The 19584-nt window shown below is 48.5% G+C and overlaps 8 protein-coding genes and 2 non-coding genes across 10 annotated transcripts; 4 read left to right on the forward strand and 6 right to left on the reverse strand.

Annotated features, from left to right (window-relative positions):
* Positions 1 to 625: 625 nt before the first annotated feature.
* Positions 626 to 2259, reverse strand: J7337_000496 (uncharacterized protein; the record flags this gene model as incomplete). Its single annotated transcript, XM_044818249.1, has 3 exons — positions 626 to 665; positions 1092 to 1729; positions 1780 to 2259. The coding sequence occupies 3 exons, from the start codon at positions 2257 to 2259 to the stop codon at positions 626 to 628; spliced, it is 1158 nt and encodes a 385-aa protein (XP_044685951.1).
* A 1640-nt stretch (positions 2260 to 3899) lies between these two features.
* J7337_000497 (uncharacterized protein) lies at positions 3900 to 7300 on the forward strand (the record flags this gene model as incomplete). Its single annotated transcript, XM_044818250.1, has 4 exons — positions 3900 to 4054; positions 4116 to 4228; positions 4285 to 4575; positions 4635 to 7300. The coding sequence occupies 4 exons, from the start codon at positions 3900 to 3902 to the stop codon at positions 7298 to 7300; spliced, it is 3225 nt and encodes a 1074-aa protein (XP_044685952.1).
* Positions 7301 to 7614: 314 nt separating this feature from the next.
* Positions 7615 to 8523, reverse strand: J7337_000498 (uncharacterized protein; the record flags this gene model as incomplete). Its single annotated transcript, XM_044818251.1, has 1 exon — positions 7615 to 8523. One exon carries the CDS (start codon positions 8521 to 8523, stop codon positions 7615 to 7617), a length of 909 nt encoding a protein of 302 aa, XP_044685953.1.
* Positions 8524 to 8857: 334 nt separating this feature from the next.
* On the forward strand, positions 8858 to 11062 carry NOG2 (GTPase required for pre-60S ribosomal subunit nuclear export and maturation; the record flags this gene model as incomplete). The annotated part of the gene is made up of 2 exons (XM_044818252.1): positions 8858 to 9697; positions 10040 to 11062. The coding sequence occupies 2 exons, from the start codon at positions 8858 to 8860 to the stop codon at positions 11060 to 11062; spliced, it is 1863 nt and encodes a 620-aa protein (XP_044685954.1).
* A 339-nt stretch (positions 11063 to 11401) lies between these two features.
* J7337_000500 lies at positions 11402 to 11473 on the reverse strand. Its single transcript has one exon. It is a non-coding gene; the product is annotated as a tRNA-Thr (tRNA).
* An 87-nt stretch (positions 11474 to 11560) lies between these two features.
* J7337_000501 lies at positions 11561 to 11632 on the reverse strand. The gene has a single exon. It is a non-coding gene; the product is annotated as a tRNA-Thr (tRNA).
* A 646-nt stretch (positions 11633 to 12278) lies between these two features.
* Positions 12279 to 13312, reverse strand: J7337_000502 (uncharacterized protein; the record flags this gene model as incomplete). The annotated part of the gene is made up of 2 exons (XM_044818253.1): positions 12279 to 12919; positions 13060 to 13312. The coding sequence occupies 2 exons, from the start codon at positions 13310 to 13312 to the stop codon at positions 12279 to 12281; spliced, it is 894 nt and encodes a 297-aa protein (XP_044685955.1).
* Positions 13313 to 15088: 1776 nt separating this feature from the next.
* On the forward strand, positions 15089 to 16060 carry J7337_000503 (uncharacterized protein; the record flags this gene model as incomplete). The annotated part of the gene is made up of 1 exon (XM_044818254.1): positions 15089 to 16060. The coding sequence occupies one exon, from the start codon at positions 15089 to 15091 to the stop codon at positions 16058 to 16060; it is 972 nt and encodes a 323-aa protein (XP_044685956.1).
* A 592-nt stretch (positions 16061 to 16652) lies between these two features.
* J7337_000504 (uncharacterized protein) lies at positions 16653 to 17273 on the forward strand (the record flags this gene model as incomplete). Its single annotated transcript, XM_044818255.1, has 2 exons — positions 16653 to 16809; positions 16861 to 17273. 2 exons carry the CDS (start codon positions 16653 to 16655, stop codon positions 17271 to 17273), a joined length of 570 nt encoding a protein of 189 aa, XP_044685957.1.
* A 203-nt stretch (positions 17274 to 17476) lies between these two features.
* On the reverse strand, positions 17477 to 18519 carry J7337_000505 (uncharacterized protein; the record flags this gene model as incomplete). The annotated part of the gene is made up of 3 exons (XM_044818256.1): positions 17477 to 17774; positions 17822 to 18212; positions 18261 to 18519. 3 exons carry the CDS (start codon positions 18517 to 18519, stop codon positions 17477 to 17479), a joined length of 948 nt encoding a protein of 315 aa, XP_044685958.1.
* Between the last annotated feature and the right edge of the window lie 1065 nt (positions 18520 to 19584).

Genomic DNA, 19584 nt, shown 5'->3' on the forward strand with positions numbered 1-19584 from the left:
TGAAGTGGAAGAAACGGCACGGGGGGGCCACGCAAGCTTGGTAACAAACGACGAGCACACCAGACCAGACTCGGGACTTTCCCACTTGGATCACTAGCAAAACTATTACCAACTCGGGAACTTGCCTCTTGACTTGAGTGCGTGCACGCTGTGGCGCCAAGATGGCTCGTCGACCCTTGCGCTAAAAAGGGTGAGTCGTCATCGTCTCTCTAGACTGGGATGATGGGCAGAAACAAAACATAAGACGCAATGGGCTTGTTGTAGTGGCCGTTTCTGTCTCGCCTTTTCTGTCACCCCTCAGCTGCAAATCCAAGGATCCGTGGGATGATGCGCTAGGTGGGCGGGTACTAGTTATTTAGTTGTTTGAGGCTTACGAAGCCCGGTGCTAATTAATTATTTTGTCAGTTCAAGTTCCACAGGTACGATCGGAAGCTAAGAAAGAACACCCGCCAGCGTCGAAATCTACTCTCCTAACTATTTCACTTGTCAAAGTTACCGATCATTTTGACTTTACACCTTGCTTCTTGTAGAAAGGTACGGCTATCACGGCGTGTTGTAATTACCGACTTGAAAATTATCACACATCGAAACTCGAAACTCTTCGTAATACGAGATTTGTACATGCTCACAGGCCAAGAAGAGCTGCCAAGAAGCGATCATCATCGCTATCGAATTAGAGTGCAGGTTTGGAGACTGTACCTGGTAGATCAATTAACATTCTGAAAAACAAAATGGTCGATCTGTCAGCCAAAATCGTTGGATTTGACCCTTGTCTCCTGTCGTGTAGCAATCAACACTTGCATTCTCCCACTTTCCGTGTTGCCGTGCGAGTATTTGCACAACCCGTTGAACACTACCTACCAGCTGACGACGACGCCTTGGCCGAGTTGAGTTGTGAATGCCGCTGATCCGTGCAACTCGGGTTCACTTTATCTGATGCAGCTCGATATAAACCAAATGCCAGATTCAGTGGAAGCAATTGTGTTACCTCTGGGCCGCCAACCTAGGTATATAACTATAGTAAGTTTGCGTTTATGTAAGCACCTAATCGATTCAAACCCTCGACTAGTACATGTGTCTCACAAACATACCCCATTCTTATATATCCCTTAAAGTCCTCGTCATTCCCAAAGCATTTCGAACCTGCCACGAACAGGACGTTGTTCTTGCTTAGCAGGTCCAAGCAGAAGTCAACATCATTTATGGGTTGGCCATTCTTGATGAAACGAACAAATGCTGTCGTCCCGGCCGTGGGCTCTACCCAGGAACATATGGCCTGATAGCGTCCGACAAACTCTTTGACCAGTTTCGCATTGTTCCTTGCCAGAGTCAAGTTGCGATCAACTAAAGAAGGGAGAACTGCTGGCGATAAGGCGTATCTCGCGACCTGGTCATCGATCTGGGAAACGCTGATTGTGGTGTAGTCTCGCGCGGCCATGATGGCTGAGATGATGGACGTGTCCTTGCTTGTAATCCAGCCGACCCGAATCCCAGCCAGAGCATATCCTTTGGACATGGATCCCGTCGTGAGCGTTCTTTTATAACCCAAGGTCGTAGCAGACTTCGGTATGTCAATTTGGCCAGAGGCCCCGCCATGGAAGAGTGGGCGATAGACTTCGTCAGAGAACAGGATAATGTCTTTCTCCTTTGCTATTTGAGCAATGCGCCCCAGTTCACTGTTATGGATAGGTGCACCGGTAGGATTGTTCGGATTGTTTATGATGATCATCTAGCACCACAGTAAGTAACCATTTCTTTGTGCCGCTTGAAAATGTTCACCTTCGTGTTCTTTCGGATGAGGTTCATCAGCTCATCCACGTTGGGAACGAAGCTCTCTTCTTCCTTCAGCTTCCATAATGAGACTTCAGCTCCGATGCTTCGCGGAACCTCATATAGTTGCTGGTATGTCGGATAAACGCAAATTACGTGATCACTTGGCCCAATGAGGCTATACAGGGCCAGGAAGTTGGCACCGATCGCGCCTTGTGTAACAACGATATCTTCTGCAACAAGTTTTGTGTCTTCGGTGCTGCATTGGGCAGCTATCCTCTCTCTTAATGCGTTGGAACCGGGGATAGGGCCGTATGTAAGTTTGAGGCTTGTATCAATAGGACCTTGTGCTTTGGGGTCTTTGCACATGCCGACCAAGTCGTCAATCGATACAGACGCAGCACACGTCTCAGCAACGTTCAGGACCCCAGGAGTTGTCTCATACTCGTCCATCCATTGTTCAACAGCGAAAGGTGCAATTCGAACCATTTTAGCCTTAGATGTGGTCAGATTCCTATGACTGGCGATTCCGATTCTTGTAACAAGGTAATTATCGATGGCGGTATCGGCCTTTTAAATAGTACATACTTCATCTGAACTGATTCAATGCTGAACTCAAGGTTGGTGGACCTGACAAAGCCCCACATTCACGCGCCCTTCTGTCTCGAAGCGCCATTCAACGTCATAAACGCCTTTTACCTTGTCAAGTTGGGCAATTAACTATGAATTCACTAATACGGCAGGGCAATGGGTCTTGAACCACTGTCATATGGGTCTATGAATACCTCGTCGAGTCTATTGTGTGATTATGAGGTGGTGGCAGTGGTTGCCGGTTATGATGATAAGCTGCTTGAGAGCTTCCCCGCAAAGCTTGATCGAGAACGACAGGGGTAAAATCTGGGGATAGTACCGCTAATAAAACCTCAAAGTAGCTTCGACCGTATCACGGTATCATTCACAATTGGACTCCAGGTAAAGTATCATTGTGGGCCACCGTATGATCCTAGTGCAGGATCTTCAAATCTCTCGATCTAAGTTAGTTAGAAGGTTTACATGGCGAAAGTATCCGAGGATAGCGTTTCCAGGCGGCCTTTATCATAGGTTGTGGTTTGTAGGGTGTCATGAGACAGTTCGATATTCGCTATGACATTTCATGTTTCAACTCAACTATTGGTTAATATTTATTTATAGTTAGCTCAATCGAACACTGCATGTTACATGGCCATATCGATGTAACTGTGTCGGCATGGATATTCGTGACATGTCATCAATACCGTCCAAGGTGGAAGAGCATTTTTGCGACCTGGCATAGTATTGCAATACTATATGCATAATAACTGTGATATATGATACGGGATAGGAATGTTAATGCTTCTGCCGCTGTACGGTATCTAGTCTATAAACCAGGACGAGTTAGAATAAAAATAGCGTATAAAAAAGAAGAAGAAGAAGCATAGGGTAGCGAGTTTCATTGAGGGGATAGATAATCACAAGACGTGCTAAGCATCATAAGCTGGAATTTTTATTAGCATAATATCTTCGACTAATAGTAAGCAGTAGATAATACGTTCGCGTTTTCGGCTCTGGTCTGTTAGATGGTGAATCATGGATATTTACTAATGTACAGTCATGACAACTGAAGATCAACAAGAGAGTTAGACTTATCATCAGCTCAAGTTAGTGACGTCAGATCTATCTCTGAAACGCAAATGCGTGTCAGCGCATGAAATACCCTCATGACAACTGTGCCTATTTTTGGTCCATACGTGCATAGAAGGCTGGCCATCAGGGAGATTGGATACGTGGGCAAGACGATTCTTTCCATTGGCCGATTCCGGCTCAAGAAGTGAAGCTCATAGTTGTCATGCCCTCCGCACGCTGTTTTCGATGACCTGATAGCTCTATCGAGTCATGAGACCCATATTTAGTGGCTACCGCAGCCACTCACAATTTACCCTACGGCCAGCTGCACGTCTCCAGTACCTGCCTAAATGGAACGCGGGGCGCCACTCTTCGGTGAAACAGCTTATCCCGGTCGCGCTCATAAGCATCGGTTGATCAACAAACCAGCCTCCCAACATCAACATTGTTCTATCACCAGACTGCATCGTGTTCCCATCGCTGCAGTTATGGCTCCTTCTTCTCTGAGGAGCCTCCTATTGGGTTCTCTGGCCCTCTGGCCTGGTCTGGCCATGGCTTCCCAGAACTCAACTTACTCGCAGGCCGATCAACTACGGGCACAACTAGCTCTCATGGGTGATCGCCCAGATGGCTGTCCTCCTTGGTGCGTCAATGCGATTCCGAATCCCCACGAAGTTGGATTTCTCATACTGATATATCTATAGTTTCAATTGTCTCCTTCCTGCACACACGTGTGCTCAATATGCTGGCTGTAATGAGTTCAACGGAAAATGCGCCTGTCCTGAGGGATTTGGCGGTGATGACTGCCTCGAGCCACGTGCGACCTCCCCCCCGGTTATCATCAGATAAACCTTGACTGACTTTCTCCATTAGTGTGCGGCTCACTTCCCAAGGGAAAGGATCGCCCAATGCGATCTGGCGCATCATGCGATTGCGACGAGGGCTGGACTGGCATCAATTGCAATGTCTGTACCGACAATAAAGCCTGCAATGCGCTCATGGAAACCGGCGAAGGCGGTGTCTGTTACCAGAATGGTGAGGTTGTGAACCACAACTATCAGATCTGCGATGTCACCAACGAGAAGATCACGTCTTTACTCGGCAAGCAGCGCCCAGAAGTCACGTTCACGTGTAAACAAGAGGACCAGACTTGTGATTTCCAATGTTTGTTCACACCTTCCTCATTCGCGCACGCTGCTAACCTTGATGCGAAGTTTGGGTAGATGCTATCGAATCTTTCTACTGCCATCTCTCCGAATGCGATTCGAGCGCCGCTTGGGAGGAAGAGAAGAACACAACTTCCTACAAATGCAACAAGATCAGCTGCAGCTGTATTCCCGATCGTATGCTTTGCGGAAAAGATGGATCTATCGATCTCACAGACTTCCTTGACCAATCTATCCAAGGCCCAGGACGATTCGAATGCACCCAGAAGCATGGCGGTACTCACGACTGTGCTTTCAGAGAACCCGAGATGGATGCCTTGATTCTAGCCCTAATCGGTGACTCTAGCATTCTTCTTAGCTGCCACGCTGGCGAATGTCTCTACGAGACAGAGGTCCCAGGATATAAGCGTCCTGTTAAGAAGATCAACACACCTCTTATTGCTGGCGTGATTGCGGGCTGCTCTCTCTTCTTGGTTGCTGTAATTATCTTGACATGGTATCTGTCGAGACGTAAGTTAAGCTACGGAGCCATCCGTTTGGAGGACTCGGATGACGAGAGCACGAAACTGATGACCGACCACAAACCCGCTTCCCTCTACTTTGACGATGTTGCGTATACTTTAAATGGTAAACAGATTCTTACTGGAATCCGTGGTATCTGCAAGCCTGGAGAGGTCACCGCCATTATGGGTGCGTCTGGAGCAGGAAAGACAACATTCCTCGATATTCTCGCACGAAAGAACAAGCGTGGGCAAGTTCATGGCAACTTTTACGTCAACGGCGAGAAGGTCAACGATAATGATTACAAGAATGTTGTTGGGTTTGTTGATCAGGAGGACACCATGCTCCCTACCCTTACCGTTCATGAGACCATTCTCAACAGTGCTCTACTTCGACTTCCTCGCGACATGGGTCGTGCTGCCAAAGAACAACGTGTGGTTGAGGTCGAAAAGGAACTCGGTATTCATCACATTCGTGATTCCCTGATTGGTTCTGAGGAGGGCAAGGGGCGTGGTATCTCGGGCGGTGAGAAGCGACGTGTAGGAATTGCTTGCGAACTGGTCACCAGCCCTTCGATTCTGTTCCTCGATGAACCGACCAGTGGTCTTGATGCGTACAATGCGTACAATGTGGTTGAGTGTCTCGTCACTCTGGCGAAAACATACAAACGAACCGTCATTTTCACAATTCATCAACCTCGATCCAACATTGTGGCACTCTTTGACAGACTCGTGCTGCTAGCACAAGGCCGTACCGTTTACTCGGGTCCTTTCAACCAATGTCAAAGCTATTTCGACGAAATCGGCTACGAATGCCCCCCTGGTTTCAATATTGCTGATTATCTTGTTGATCTTACCATGCATGCTGGCAGTACTCAATCCGTTGATAACGGTACTGTCGGCCTTGACAATAACAGTGTTGGGCCAAGCAGCACCCGTGCTATCAAATCTGTGGCAAGCATATCAGGCACTACTTCGGGAGACGATGACGCCAGCTCGAGCCGACCTCAGAATCGGCGTAGAGACTCGGTCAAGGTCCGCCAGGATCGCGAGCTCTTCACACGCAGAAAGACGGTTGACACAGCAGCCTCTTCAGATGCTGGGGGTGAGGACAATGGGGCCTATCGCCTTCATCAAAACCCTGTCGACTCTACTCCCGCAACCCTCCTCGACGACCCTCATGACTTGCCTCCAGCAGCAGCCACTGGCACGGACCTCGACATTATGACACGTGCATTCATCCACTCGGAAATCGCTTCATCAACACATGATGAGATCCAGCGTGCCATCCAAATCGCACAAGATGCCAATGGCGCCAACGCAAATGGTTACACTGTTGAGGGACCCAATGTTCATGTCAGTGCTGTTGGAAAGGGCTATGCCCGAGTTGGCTACTTACGTCAGTTCATCATTCTGTCTCAGAGGACTTGGAAGAACTTGTATCGAAACCCGATGTTGATGCTTACCCATTTCGCTATCGCCATCGTGCTCGCTGTTTTTTCAGGATATCTCTTCTATGGTCTCACGGACGACATCCCTGGCTTCCAGAACCGACTTGGTCTCTTCTTCTTCCTGCTCGCTTTGTTCGGTTTCAGCACACTCACAAGTCTAAACGTATTCGCCACCGAACGACTTCTTTTTGTTCGCGAACGTGCCAACGGTTACTATGCGCCAGCCACTTATTTTGCGGCCAAGGTGCTGTTCGACATAATCCCTCTTCGAATCGTTCCTCCCATCCTCATGGGTTCCATAATCTATCCTATGACCGGCTTGGTGGCAGACTCAACGCACTTCTTCAACTTTATATTGGTGCTGGTACTCTTCAACATGGCTGCTGCGGCTGTTTGTCTCTTTATTGGAATTGTTTGCAAGGATGGCGGAGTCGCGAACTTGATCGGCAGCTTGGTCATGCTTTTTAGTCTTCTTTTCGCTGGCTTCCTCCTGAACCACGATGCCACTCCTAAGGGTGCTCTTTGGCTCCAGACCCTGTCGATCTTCCACTACGGCTTCGAGTCGCTTATTGTCAACGAGGTTCTTCAGCTTACCCTCGTGGACAGCAAGTACGGACTGGATATCACTGTGCCTGGTGCAGCCATCCTTAGCTCCTTTGGATTCAACAATAATGCCATGTGGCCTGACATCAGGAATTTGGGTATTTTTGCTGCCGTCTTTATCGTATTGTCTTATGCTGCTATGCATTTCTTGCTCGTCGAAAGACGATAAATCAGCATAGAGGGATTGGCCACTGTATGAGGCCTCAGAGTTAAAGGAACGATGCAAGTGCCATTGCTTGCGGTGATAATATACATAGGATGTGTCAGGCATACGAGTCATACTGGGCGTTTGGTTGGATGGGGGCTCGTTCTTGTTCTTTCATGGGTTATTGTACCAAGTCTCACAATATTTGTAGAATCGCATTTTGAAGGACATTTTGGACGCACATATGAGTCCGTGGTAGGCCGCTCGAAGACGTGATATTTGTCATAGTTACAGTGATACATGAGTACAAGTTATTTTTACAAGCTCAAAGGCATGATCTATTCCATCTTTCCACCAGTGAACTCCTCCGCAATTCTCTTCTGTCGCTTGACGGAGCGGTCGTACTCGGTTTCGTAAAAGTCCATAATCTTGGTTGATACTCCTGTTGTGGTTTCCAACATGTTGCCAATCGATGTTGGCTTGCCCCAGACGTCCCATGTGTTCTGGGCTGAACCATATCGGCCGATGTCGAAGCCTTGCTTGTGGAAGAAGTCTTCGGCAAATATGGTCTCAATCTCTTCCTTGAGCTCACTCTCGTTGACAATGAAGTTGGAGGCATTGATGTAGAGCTCCATCAACGCATCGCGGCGAGCCTCGCGCTTAGCTTCCTCAATAGCCTTGACTTTGACGCGGCTTTCTTTGGCACGAGCGAAGCGTCCAGGGTCAGGGTATGTCTTGGTGTCCAAAACTGCCTTCAGCACTGTGCTTCGGGTAAGGCGATCGTCCTCTCGCTCTGGGGCTTTAACAGCCCGGTGGTTCTCGAGAAACTTGTGGCTCACGCGCTCGTTCTGAGCAGCGTCACGACGGTTCCTTCGTACCCAAAGTTCCTTCAAACCAGTTTCCAGGTTCTGCCGACGGGAGTTGGCCATTGCTTGCTTCCATTCTTGCGTCTCGTTCTTGGGTTTTTGTTTGTGGGCCGGCTTAGGAACGGTTTGCTTGATATAATCGGCTCGAATCTTGCGGTCACCCTCCATGCGAGGGAAGATCTCTCGAGGTACGGGGAGGTGGCCTCTGACCCGGGGGAGCTTTTTCTCTTCGGACTGGGGTGGTGTAGGCAAGCGGATATATGAGGGAGACTCGGGAGGAACTTGTTCGAGAGCATGAGCCGAAGTGGAAAAGGCTCTTGAGGCCACGAGGAACTGACGAGCAGTCGCCCTCGGGCATGAAGCTGTGATGCTAAAAGACATTCCAAGAAGAGCCTCGGCCAGGTTGATTACTGAGGAACTCGAGTTAGATCGTAATTGACGCCGTACCCCCGTCGTCAAATCGGCTTCTGCAGGATCAATGCCAGCCTGAGAAAATCGACGTCGGATCAAATTTGCGGATTATTTGGTTCCGCGTGTGAGACCCCTGGCATTTTACGCACCACCACCAACCACCGCAGGAAGTTAGTGGGGCTTTTATCCTACTAAGAAAAAAAAAGTTCTGGAGGAATAAATTTCTGGATTGTTCATCCTCTTCCCTCTCTTTGTCTTTCTTCGTCGCCAGTATCCTCGACCAACTTCCGCCAATTTTTTCGCCATGGGTACTGGAAAGAAGGAGGCCACCCGGCGTGAGCGCCAGGGTAAAGGTGGCGATGGTCTCAACAATGTTAGAACTAAGGGAGAGAACTTCTATCGCGATGCGAAGAAGGTCAAGCACCTTAACATGTACAAGGAGGGCAAGGCGCAGAGAAACGCTGAGGGAAAGATTGTTAAAGCTGCCTCCTTTCAGTCGCGCGACGTTCCTAACGCCCGCATCGAGCCGAACCGCAAGTGGTTTACCAACACCCGAGTTGTCTCCCAAGATACCCTCAATGCCTTTCGTGAGGCTATGGATGAGAAGGCCCGCGACCCCTACCAAGTTCTTCTCAAGTCAAACAAGCTGCCCATGAGCCTTATCAGAGATGGAAAGGACACCGGGAACGGTATCAAGCAGCACAAGGCCAAGATGACCGTCGAGACCTCTCCCTTCGCTGAGGTGTTCGGTCCCAAGGCGCAACGCAAGCGAGTTAAGCTCGGTGTTAGCAGCCTGGATGACCTTGCTGGTGACACCGAGAAGAGCATGGATACCTATCGTGAGAGGCTGGAACAACAGAAGCTTCTCAGCGGAACATCTGGTGATCCGGAGACTCTCGGAGACACTGATAAGCCTCTTACTATGTCGATTGAGCCTGTTTTCGATAAGGGTCAGAGCAAACGAATCTGGAACGAGCTTTACAAGGTCATCGATTCCTCAGATGTGGTCATCCATGTTCTCGATGCTCGAGACCCTGTTGGAACAAGATGTCTCAGCGTTGAGAAGTATCTCAAGGAAGAAGCTCCCCACAAGCACTTGATCTTTGTTCTGAACAAATGTGACCTGGTCCCTACCAGTGTAGCAGTAAGTCTTTTCTTTCTCCATATTTTCATCTCCCTCCTCCAATACCCCAATGTTCTTTGTCAGGATTTGTCCCTTTATGTACCATGGGACCTGTCTGTTATAACATTGGGAGAATAACCGCCAGTCTCGACTGTCGTCAACGTCTTGTTGTTCGGCTGATGTGTGCCGTTTTGGTTACCATCATGAGTCAGGCCAAGTGTCCGATTGAGTTGAAGTCTGCCTATGCCATTAACCATTCACGGGGCATCGATTGTATACTTCTTAGTGATGACACAAACATCTTGCCGCCTTTCATCATGTTCCTTATCGTTATAACTTTGTTCGAATACTAATTCGATGTAGGCTGGATGGGTTCGAAGTCTCTCTAAAGAGTACCCTACTCTTGCTTTCCACGCTAGCATTACGAACTCTTTCGGAAAGGGTTCTCTCATTCAGTTACTTCGACAATTCTCCTCCCTCCATTCTGATCGAAAACAAATCTCTGTTGGACTGATTGGTGGACCAAACACTGGAAAGTCCTCCATCATCAACACTCTCCTCAAGAAGAAGGTCTGCACTGTCGCTCCTATCCCAGGAGAGACTAAGGTCTGGCAATATGTCAGCCTGATGAAGCGGATTTACCTAATAGACTGTCCTGGAATTGTTCCTCCGTCAAGCACTGATTCACCCACCGACTTGGTCCTTCGAGGTGTCGTGCGTGTGGAGAAGGTTGAGCACCCTGAACAGTATATCCAGCCTCTGCTGAACCGGGTCAAGCAGCACCACATGGAGAAGACATACGAGCTCAAGGGATGGACAAACTCTACAGAGTTTCTTGAGCTTCTGGCCCGCAAGGCTGGACGACTTCTCCGTGGAGGTGAGCCTGACTTGGATGGTGTAGCGAAGATGATTCTCAACGATTTCATGCGAGGCAAGATTCCATGGTTCACACCTGCCCCCAAAACTGAGGGTGAGGCGGACGGCAAGGTTGGAAACCGTGAAGGTAGACTTGGAGAGATGCCTCGAAAGCGAAAGCAGGAAGAGACGGTTGAAGATGAAGATGCTTCTGCCGAAGCCCAGCTTCATCGAGAGGCTGAAGCCGCGGAGAAGGCCGAGCAGGAGAGCCCTGATGGTTCCGACGAAGAATCAGAGTTTGAAGGTTTCGGTAGTGACACTGAGGAAGCACGATCAAGAAAGCCTTCGTTTGGTGCTACTGTGGACGGTGAAGATAGTGATGGCGATAGCGCCGACGATGATGTGATATCTATCGGTGGCTCTGAAGCAGCGGATGAAGAACAAGAGGAAGAGGCACCTGCATCTGCAGCTAAGCAGAGTAAAGGAAAGAAGACGAAAGGCGGTCCTCCAAACAAGAAAAGGAGGACATGATCGGCCTGGAGTTGATCAAATTATCATAGTCTTTATCTTCATTCGAGGTACTTGCTCGCGCACCCTCAACTAAACCCTTAATGATACCCACGTTAATACTTCCACACCTTGAAAATCGGTCTTGCAGTGCCATGACATCTATCTCAACTGAGATAAGCAGAATGGCCGTTGCCTTTATCTCCAACGCCGCTAAGCTATGTCTTGGTAGCTCTTACTATAAGTCTCTTAACGTGCTACTTGTTTCAAGACTGAACTAAGATATCTCATTCAGCAAACTAATGTTCAATAACATGTAAATCAAGATACAAGGCATCGAAAAGACCAAGGAGGCAAAAAGATTGCCTCCACACAGGATTGAACTATGGACCTTTGCATTACAAGTGCAACGCTCTACCACTGAGCTATAAAGGCGTCTTGCTAAAAGGAAGTCAAGAATTGGATTACAAGACGCCGCATGCAGGGGGGAGTTTATAATTCTGGCAAAAGGATCAAAAGGATTGCCCCCGCACAGGATTGAACTATGGACCTTTGCATTACAAGTGCAACGCTCTACCACTGAGCTACAAGGGCAATTACTAATCAGCGCATTCGAAAGACTGTAAATGTCGAGCCGGCGTGCCTCAGAATGCCTCTCACCCTCACTGACGTCTGGCCGGCCTCTCTCACAACAACTACGGTGATCTCACTGACCAAGATATCATATCACTACACTTTATAGACTAGGAGACGAATTAAAATCAATCTCTCGAAGAAACCTGATGTATTAGTCGCTCTTAACTATGAATGTCTGTGTAATGTTGCTCCTGTGCTGTACTGTAAACAGAGTAACAAATACATTAAGCCAATTGATGATATTGAAAACCTCTCGTATATACCATCTTTGCGGTCCTGCCGTTGTGAATCGTGTTAGCGATGCTCTATGCATGTACCCGTCACCATATCTATCTTCGAGGCTCCAAATATGTACTACTAAGTGGTGTAAAGACAAACCCTCCCCTTCGAGGAACAGAAGCAAGGCAATGATGAACATTCGAATAGTATTCTTTCTCGTTTGAAACTGACGTTGAGAGTTGTTTCAGTTGGAACAGGCATCTTAAGGCACAGTATAGCATGACATAACGGTGTTGGTTCAAGCCTGGGCATGCGAAACCAGCCAAGGCAATTTCCTGGTATATATGTATTTGATCAACCTCACTCTACCAATGACTGCTCTTCGCTACCGCATCTTCTGGCCAAGTGTGTCTCCGAGTATAATCCATGCATCCTCGACGTCTTGCGGTATATCAACATGGACGATGGAGCCTTTGCCTCGTGGCCCGTATCCATTCTCATTGTCTCTCATTCGTGGAATTTCGCCAACAAGTAGAGACATCAGTCGTCCCATACTCCAAAGACCATCATTTTGGTTCTTGTCAAACTCAGCAATGTCATACCGCAAGTAAGAAGTGAGGCCGCCCGCTTGGTTCTGAGCTCTAGAGCCTTGAGCCGCCACCCTGGGCACGAAGGTTGGCCAGCCGGCAAAGACAGGAGTATCATCCATCTTATCAGAGTAGACTTGCTCAAACGCAGCAACCGTACGCCGACACATGGTTGGGTCTTGAGCGACGACAATAGAACATGGTGACGTGTATCCATGCTGGTCTAACACCTTTCTTGTGTACACAGCATTTAGTGCACAATTTGTCGAGGCATCCTCAACCAAAATAGTGAGCTTTTGTGTTGGGTGCTTGCCGACGGTTGTGAGGCAGTCCTTTTCAACCTCGAGGTGGAAGAATTGCTCGACAATGGTCTGGAAGACCCGAGCCTCTGGTTGTCCCTGAACTTGGCTAATAATGCTATTGTACTTGGGATGTCGAGCTATAGCATCATATAGCAATTGGGTTGAATGCCCGATGCCACCGGTGATGACCAAAACAATCGGTTCACCTGATAGGGCAGAATTAGTCGTTTGCTTGATCGACAATGTTCATCTTCTCTGTCCCCGCCATTAAACCTACTCGTTGCTTCTACCAATCTCGTCACTGATGATACGACAGTATCTACAATGGATAAAATTGCAGAGCCGCACAAAACAACTACCGCCACAGAACTTGGAATATTATTGGCATCCAGCTGCTTCTTGGTCGCCGAAAAGCCGAAGAGAGCCCGTTGCAGATCTGACAGAGTGCGGACTTGCTCGTGAGCAACAAATTCCGAGATGATGTTCGCAGCGTCAGCCGCTCTTGAGGCTTCATCGGGGGAGATATCCATTGCTTTTGATCAAATATTTACTTCTCAGAGACGCACAAGACAGGTTTAGACCTCAGTGACCAATACAGGGAGATGTAAAGGATTCAGAGGGAGCAGACGTTGACGAAGCGGAGTATCCGGAAACGGAAAATCCGACTGGCGATGGCCACAATTGGCAGCGTGAAGTCTCATTTTGTTTTGATATCGAAGAAAGCTTTAGCTTGGTGACCAATCTAATCATGGTAACATAAATGAGTTTTGTGTCGTCTATACTCCAGTGATTTGGCACACCATGTATCGAATCGTACATAAGTTGAAGTTCTCAGAAGCACAAAGATACCCATGATGAGCTGAGCCATAGGAGCTTTTAGATTTAAGAAGGCTTGGATAGCTTGGATAGCTTGGATAACTTGGATAGCTTTATTTGCGCTTCGGGTGTTCATATGTGTCTCGGAACAGTGTTCATTGAATAAATTGAGAGTTACTTCCTCGTTTCTCTATGTTCACATTGCCCAAAACACTCGCTTGTACCATTGTACTGGGATTGATGAATTCTTTTATCCAGAAGCCGCACAGTTGCTCATGGCTTCTCAACTTTAGAAAATAACAGATAGAACTCGGTAAGGTACTGTTCAGTCGGATGCGATTGGGAGACATGGAGCAAAGCCTGACCAACGACCCAGAAACACCAAGAGCATTAGATGATTCTAATAGCTTTGCAAGTTCATGAATGAAAAGGGGCCAGACTGCTATTACCATTGTTGAAATAAGTGCTACTCTAACACCGAAAGTGAACTCGACCTCTTAACGAATATTATTGTACTTAGGAAAGTACCACTGCCACCTACAGGAGCAGAACTTCTTGTTACCTATAGTCATGGCTTTGGTGTATCCTATCCCACAGCAGCATCTCAATCAATCTGAGCTTCTATGTCGCATCACCACCCGAAAGAACAAGCCGCGCCAAAACAAAGACAAAAATACATTTGAGGTAAAGCTGCCTAGGTTGCGGGTTTGCTAGGCATAGATAGAGGCCACTGCGTGCCTTGCATCCATGCCTCGCAGTGGCAGCTAATACAGCTGCCACTGCGAGCTCAGGATCTCCGCCAGTGGCATTTGTCACTCCGCGCATCGTCTAATAACGGAATAGAAGAACAAGGTAGGTAAACAACAATGCTCCCCCCCCACTGCGGACACATTGATCTTGTCGCCTCTCCCCATGCTCCTCTTCGTTTGTCCACCTTGCATCCTCTTGTTCGGGTTACGGGTATCTTGTTAATAACATCGACAGCAACTTTAATTTTCTTCACCTATTACCTATCAGCCACCATATCCCTAAAGAAGCCTCACGCAAGGTAGACGAACTTAAAATGAATTCTGTCTCCGCACTTGGAGAGCCTCATGTGGTGCGCAACGGCCTACAATCGCCTCCTACCAACACCTCGAAAGACATGGCAAACCGCCTCGCATCCAAACCACACGATGCCCAATCCACTTATGATATTATGTCAACTGGATCGACCATTGTATGTATTGTGCAGTGGCAATGGCTTTTGCGAAGAGAGACACTTACCATACCTCTAGAAGGCGAGCGGAAGCCTGATCGATGCAACTCAGAATTTGGCCAACATCGGAGACAATGGTGCTTCTTAGGGTTCGTTCACCTACACGGCTACGGCGCTGCCTCGAACCGGAGTTCAACGCTAACATGTACCAATAGTAGGAGTATACAGCCCGTCCTCACAAGGCACTATCCAAGACTGCATCACTGTGGCTCCCCGTCATAACAAGACGCATATGGCGCAAGGGAGCTCACCCGCTGCTCTTCAGCGAGGTGAGGATGGTCCGAAATACGATCTCACAACACTTGCGAATCCTATCCGACCTACCAGCGGACCTCATGTCCCGATGTTTAATCTGGAACTGGTTTATGACGTCTTCAAAGATACCCCTTGGGGAAATCAACATAGCGAAGCAGTGGGGGAGCAGAATCCCACCGAGAGTCGCCAAAACGACAAAACTGCTCAGTATAGAGCCTTGAAACAAACAAAGAGAAACCCTCTTGGACCGCGAGCTGGCTTGGGAGTCTCCAAGACACCCCGCCTGCTCAAGCAGCCTGCCATACAACTCAGGCGATCTAAGAACCTTCAGGGGAAGAACCCGATCGATCTCGTTGCTAGAGGAGCCACTCCGACGCCCAGTAGCCCAAGCGACCCGGCGCCTTACTATGATGTTGCTCGCGCACCCAATCTCAGCAGGCCTATTCCCGACTTTGACCCAGCTTTGATTTCTACTTGCCCTAAGCCGCTATCACCTTCAGAGATGTTAGATGGAGAGAAATACTTCCTCTATCAGATGGCCACAGCTCGCCATCTGGCCTTCAACGGAGTTTCAGGCCCATACCAGATTGGCCACTGCTTGTGTGATGTCCATAAGGCAACCGGGAATCTAGTCAAGTTTGCACGTGCCTGCACCGCTCCAAATGGCGAAAGATACTGGCGTCATCTCATGACAAATGCGTCTATAAAGGCTCAAGATGGGTCCAGAATGGCAGGCAAACCAGTTGCGCTCTCAAACGGGGCCCTGATTTGGATGGAAGATGAGAGAGGCAAGGCCATAGCCCCTGAATGGACATTCAACGAGCCCCAATTCTTACCTGGATCTTCTGATGATCAAGAAATGGGAGGGCATCCGAAGCAAGCTGAGCAGGAGACCAACCCAATCCATCCTGGACTCAAGACTACTAGCAAAGATCCCTTTTGGTGGTGAACGTCACGATATCGTTACCAGGTTGCATGGATGGAGTGAAGAGCCCTGAGAGAATTTTCGTGCACATCCCTGGGAGTAGCCACGTTCAAGCTTGGGTTATGATCGGGTTCCTTCAGTCCCTGTATTCATAAGAAGAAGTTCATACGGAGTAGGAGTAAAGAACTATGCTTGGATTGTTTTGACCCGGGAGGGTCTTGGTTTATAGTTGATGCATGGCCGGAACTTTGTTGTTAGTTGATCTCTGGAGTTGGACTTACTTGATTGTTTTGCAAAAACTCTCCTTGGTCATGATTTTAAGTAGCGATTCTTATAATTGGAAGCAGGAATGTGTTTCTATCATGACTAGGCAGGTAGGTAATAATAATGCTAATTGTCAATGAATAAGTGACAGTTGTCGAATCAAGTGGCTATGATTGATGATTACGGAAGAATTGCGCACCGACCTCAATAACATCATCGAAAAAGGATGCCCACTCTAAGCGTTGGTTTGGACGCCACTTCTGCTCTATACTTCCACGCCAACACGCCGCCTTTGTGTATTATCAGCTCTTCTCGTCCCCATTTCTGCGTCTATATATCACTGTTAGGCAAAATGGGTTCTTCGTCTTCGAAAGTCGCCAAAGGCGCAGCGCGAAAGTATCCTGCCCGAGCTCCTGGAGCTGCTGTCCCGCAAGCAGTAGCACGTCAACCAAGGGCAGATCCACCAAAATCAAAGTCAAAAACCTTGGGAAACAGCGCCAAAGACGATGGTACTTTAGGAACTTACTATATCTACTGCAGCATCTAACTCGTATCTGTAGCTGTTCGCGCTGACGCTTTGGACCCCGACCTCCCAACCGGCGACTTCTCGCGCCGTCTACACCAGATGGGAATCGCTGACTCGAACCCTACATATTCACCTTCGTCTACAGCCGCGACCCCTCTCGGACCTTCAGCCCCTCCAGGACCTAGTTTTGTGCCGAGTCGAAGCAATCCAACTCTCGTAGCGCTCACAGCTCGAGATCGACTACAAGACGAAGCGGAAGAAGATTTTGCAAATATGGGACGCGGGGGCCGACGATTCCTCGATATGAGGACGTTAGCGGATGCTATCAAGTTTCGCGATCGAGGCATACCCGAGAGGGAGATTGAGTCAAGATTAAGGATACAACCGGGGCTACTGGGCAAACTTGGACAGGAGAAGACCTTTTCGCATGTGACAAGTCCGAACTGAGGGCAAGGTACGAGGGAATAGATGGAAATTCATCACGATGTCATATCCGCGAGGAAGGATGTGGCAAGTGTATTATGATTGTACAATATGATATTTCTCGTCGCTCAGGAGTGGCAATCAACGATACCCAGAACATACCCCTAAGGCCCAGGTTGCTGCGACTGTTTTGCTTTGACACAGAACCTACCTTATATAACATGGCTCTACCACGCAGCATGTCCACCATCTATGCGAAGGTCAGCACCCGTCATGAAGCTACTCGCATCACTCAAAAGGAAGACAGCAGCGCCGCGATACTCTTCCGGAGTGCTTAGACGGCCGAGCATGTTCTCCTTGGGCCAACTCTCGCGACGATCAGGATAATCGTTGAAGAGATTTTGAAGCATCTGGGTCAGAATGTAGCCAGGAGAGAGGGTGTTGACACGGATGCCGTGTTCTCCCCATTCCATTGCAAGATTACGGGCAAGCTGTACGACTGCAGCTTTGGAAGGGTTATAGACGCTAGTCAAGTTTTAGCAGTTGATATCAGAATCGGAAATCGTGCTTACGGCGCGAGCATGCCCTTGTTGGCGATGGTTGCGCTCATACTGGCAATCATGACAATACTACCAGGCTGTTTAAGGCGAATCATCTGACGAGCAGCTGCTTGGGCAGTCATGAAAGCCCCAGTGAAGTTGATGCTCATCATTCGTTCCGTTTCTTCCATCGAGTAGTCGATTGCTGGTGTTTCGTGGTTGATACCCGCAGCAGCGATGAGTCCATCCAGACGACCTGTGCCGTTGGCGATATCCTCGAATATGCGATTGAGGCTTGGGACATCTCTTACATCGACTTGATGGTAATGAAGCGAGGCACCAAGTTCACACCCTCGGTCTGAGACTTGTGAGAAGTTGGACTTTGGATCCTCAACTGGCGAGGGCAGTCTGTCAACGGCGTGGACTATCACACTTGGAATTTAGCAATTGAGATACTTTTAAGGCCTCTCACCAGTAGCTCCAGCTTCGAGAAGAGCTTCAATCTGAACAAGACCTAAACCTCTTGCGCCTCCCGACACAACAATGACTTTGTCTTTGAGGCTGAACTCTGGTAGTAAGTGAGGTTGACTCTGCACCGTGTTACGTTGAGAAAGAGTGCGGTGAAAGGCGCGAATAGCTACTTGGACATATCTCGTTGTTTGGCGAGGAAAAGCTTGTCCCTGGAGAGGCTGGCGAGCCAGATTTCGAAGAATGGGAGAGAACTTATTCATTATGGAAGCGCATGAGGCTGGCAATACCACAGAAGCTTACAGGTATTCTAGGATGGACTTCGTTCAATGGTAGTTCGGGATGCTTTTATACGAAAGTCAATGGTGGCCAAATATTACATGCGATAGGCATGAGGGGAGTGCTCAGTACGGATATTTCTAGGGGTGTCAGTGGCTGTTCTTCGTCATTTCTACTGCACTACGAAGAATAAGTCACGAGGAATCTTTATGCCCCAGAATGGACACCATGATCGATTCAGACATCGCCCGGGGTGTGTATGAAGAGAATGTGCCTCCGTTTCGCAGAATGAAGTCGACGGCAGGCCAAGCTTTCCTATCCCCGGAGACACTAGGACATTATTGATCATCCTGGAGAGGCCCGGGTTTCCTTTCATGGTTAAATCAGGTCCTGGCAAAGCAAGGTTCGCCGTCAGCCATTTGACCTTTTCACTCCGTGGCTTACACCTGATCTCCAGTTGTATGTGAAGGTTTAGGTGCAAGTGTGATCAGCATGTACTCTAACATGAATGCCTCCCTCAGACAATTGGTTGCCCTATGGCTCCAGACAGAAGAAGCCAAAAGAGAGATCATTGCTGAGGATCCAAGCCACAGCATCTTGGGTGACGGCTGCGTTACATGCATGGGGAGTCGGGCGGAGTCACATCCAGTTCTGCACCCCGCCCCCAGCTTTTGAGCTCCTCTATTAACCTCTCCAGCTCCATCCCAGCTTTTGAACCTAATTAGTTCTCCTGCAGTAGCTCTTACTCTGGCACCTAGTGGAATGTTGACTGTGGTGAAGGTGGTGCGGTGCATTCGTTTGCTAAGACTGCGAAAATCTTTTGCTGGCATTCCCTTGAGAATCATGACGCAGACTGTTGATGCATGATGCATCAGCCAGCCTTGACTATTGAATGAACGAGAGTCAATCTCATGCACTGTAACCTCCAAGTCGCCTGGATATGTGCTTTCCACGGCCGACCTCTATATGGATATCGGTGCGACACCACGTCACGAGGCGTCGTTGAAAGAGGCATCCCGTAGAAAGAGGCCCTCTTGGTCACATTCTCT

The sequence above is a fragment of the Fusarium musae genome, chromosome 1 (assembly GCF_019915245.1).
Source record: "Fusarium musae strain F31 chromosome 1, whole genome shotgun sequence".
NCBI lineage: Eukaryota > Fungi > Ascomycota > Sordariomycetes > Hypocreales > Nectriaceae > Fusarium > Fusarium musae.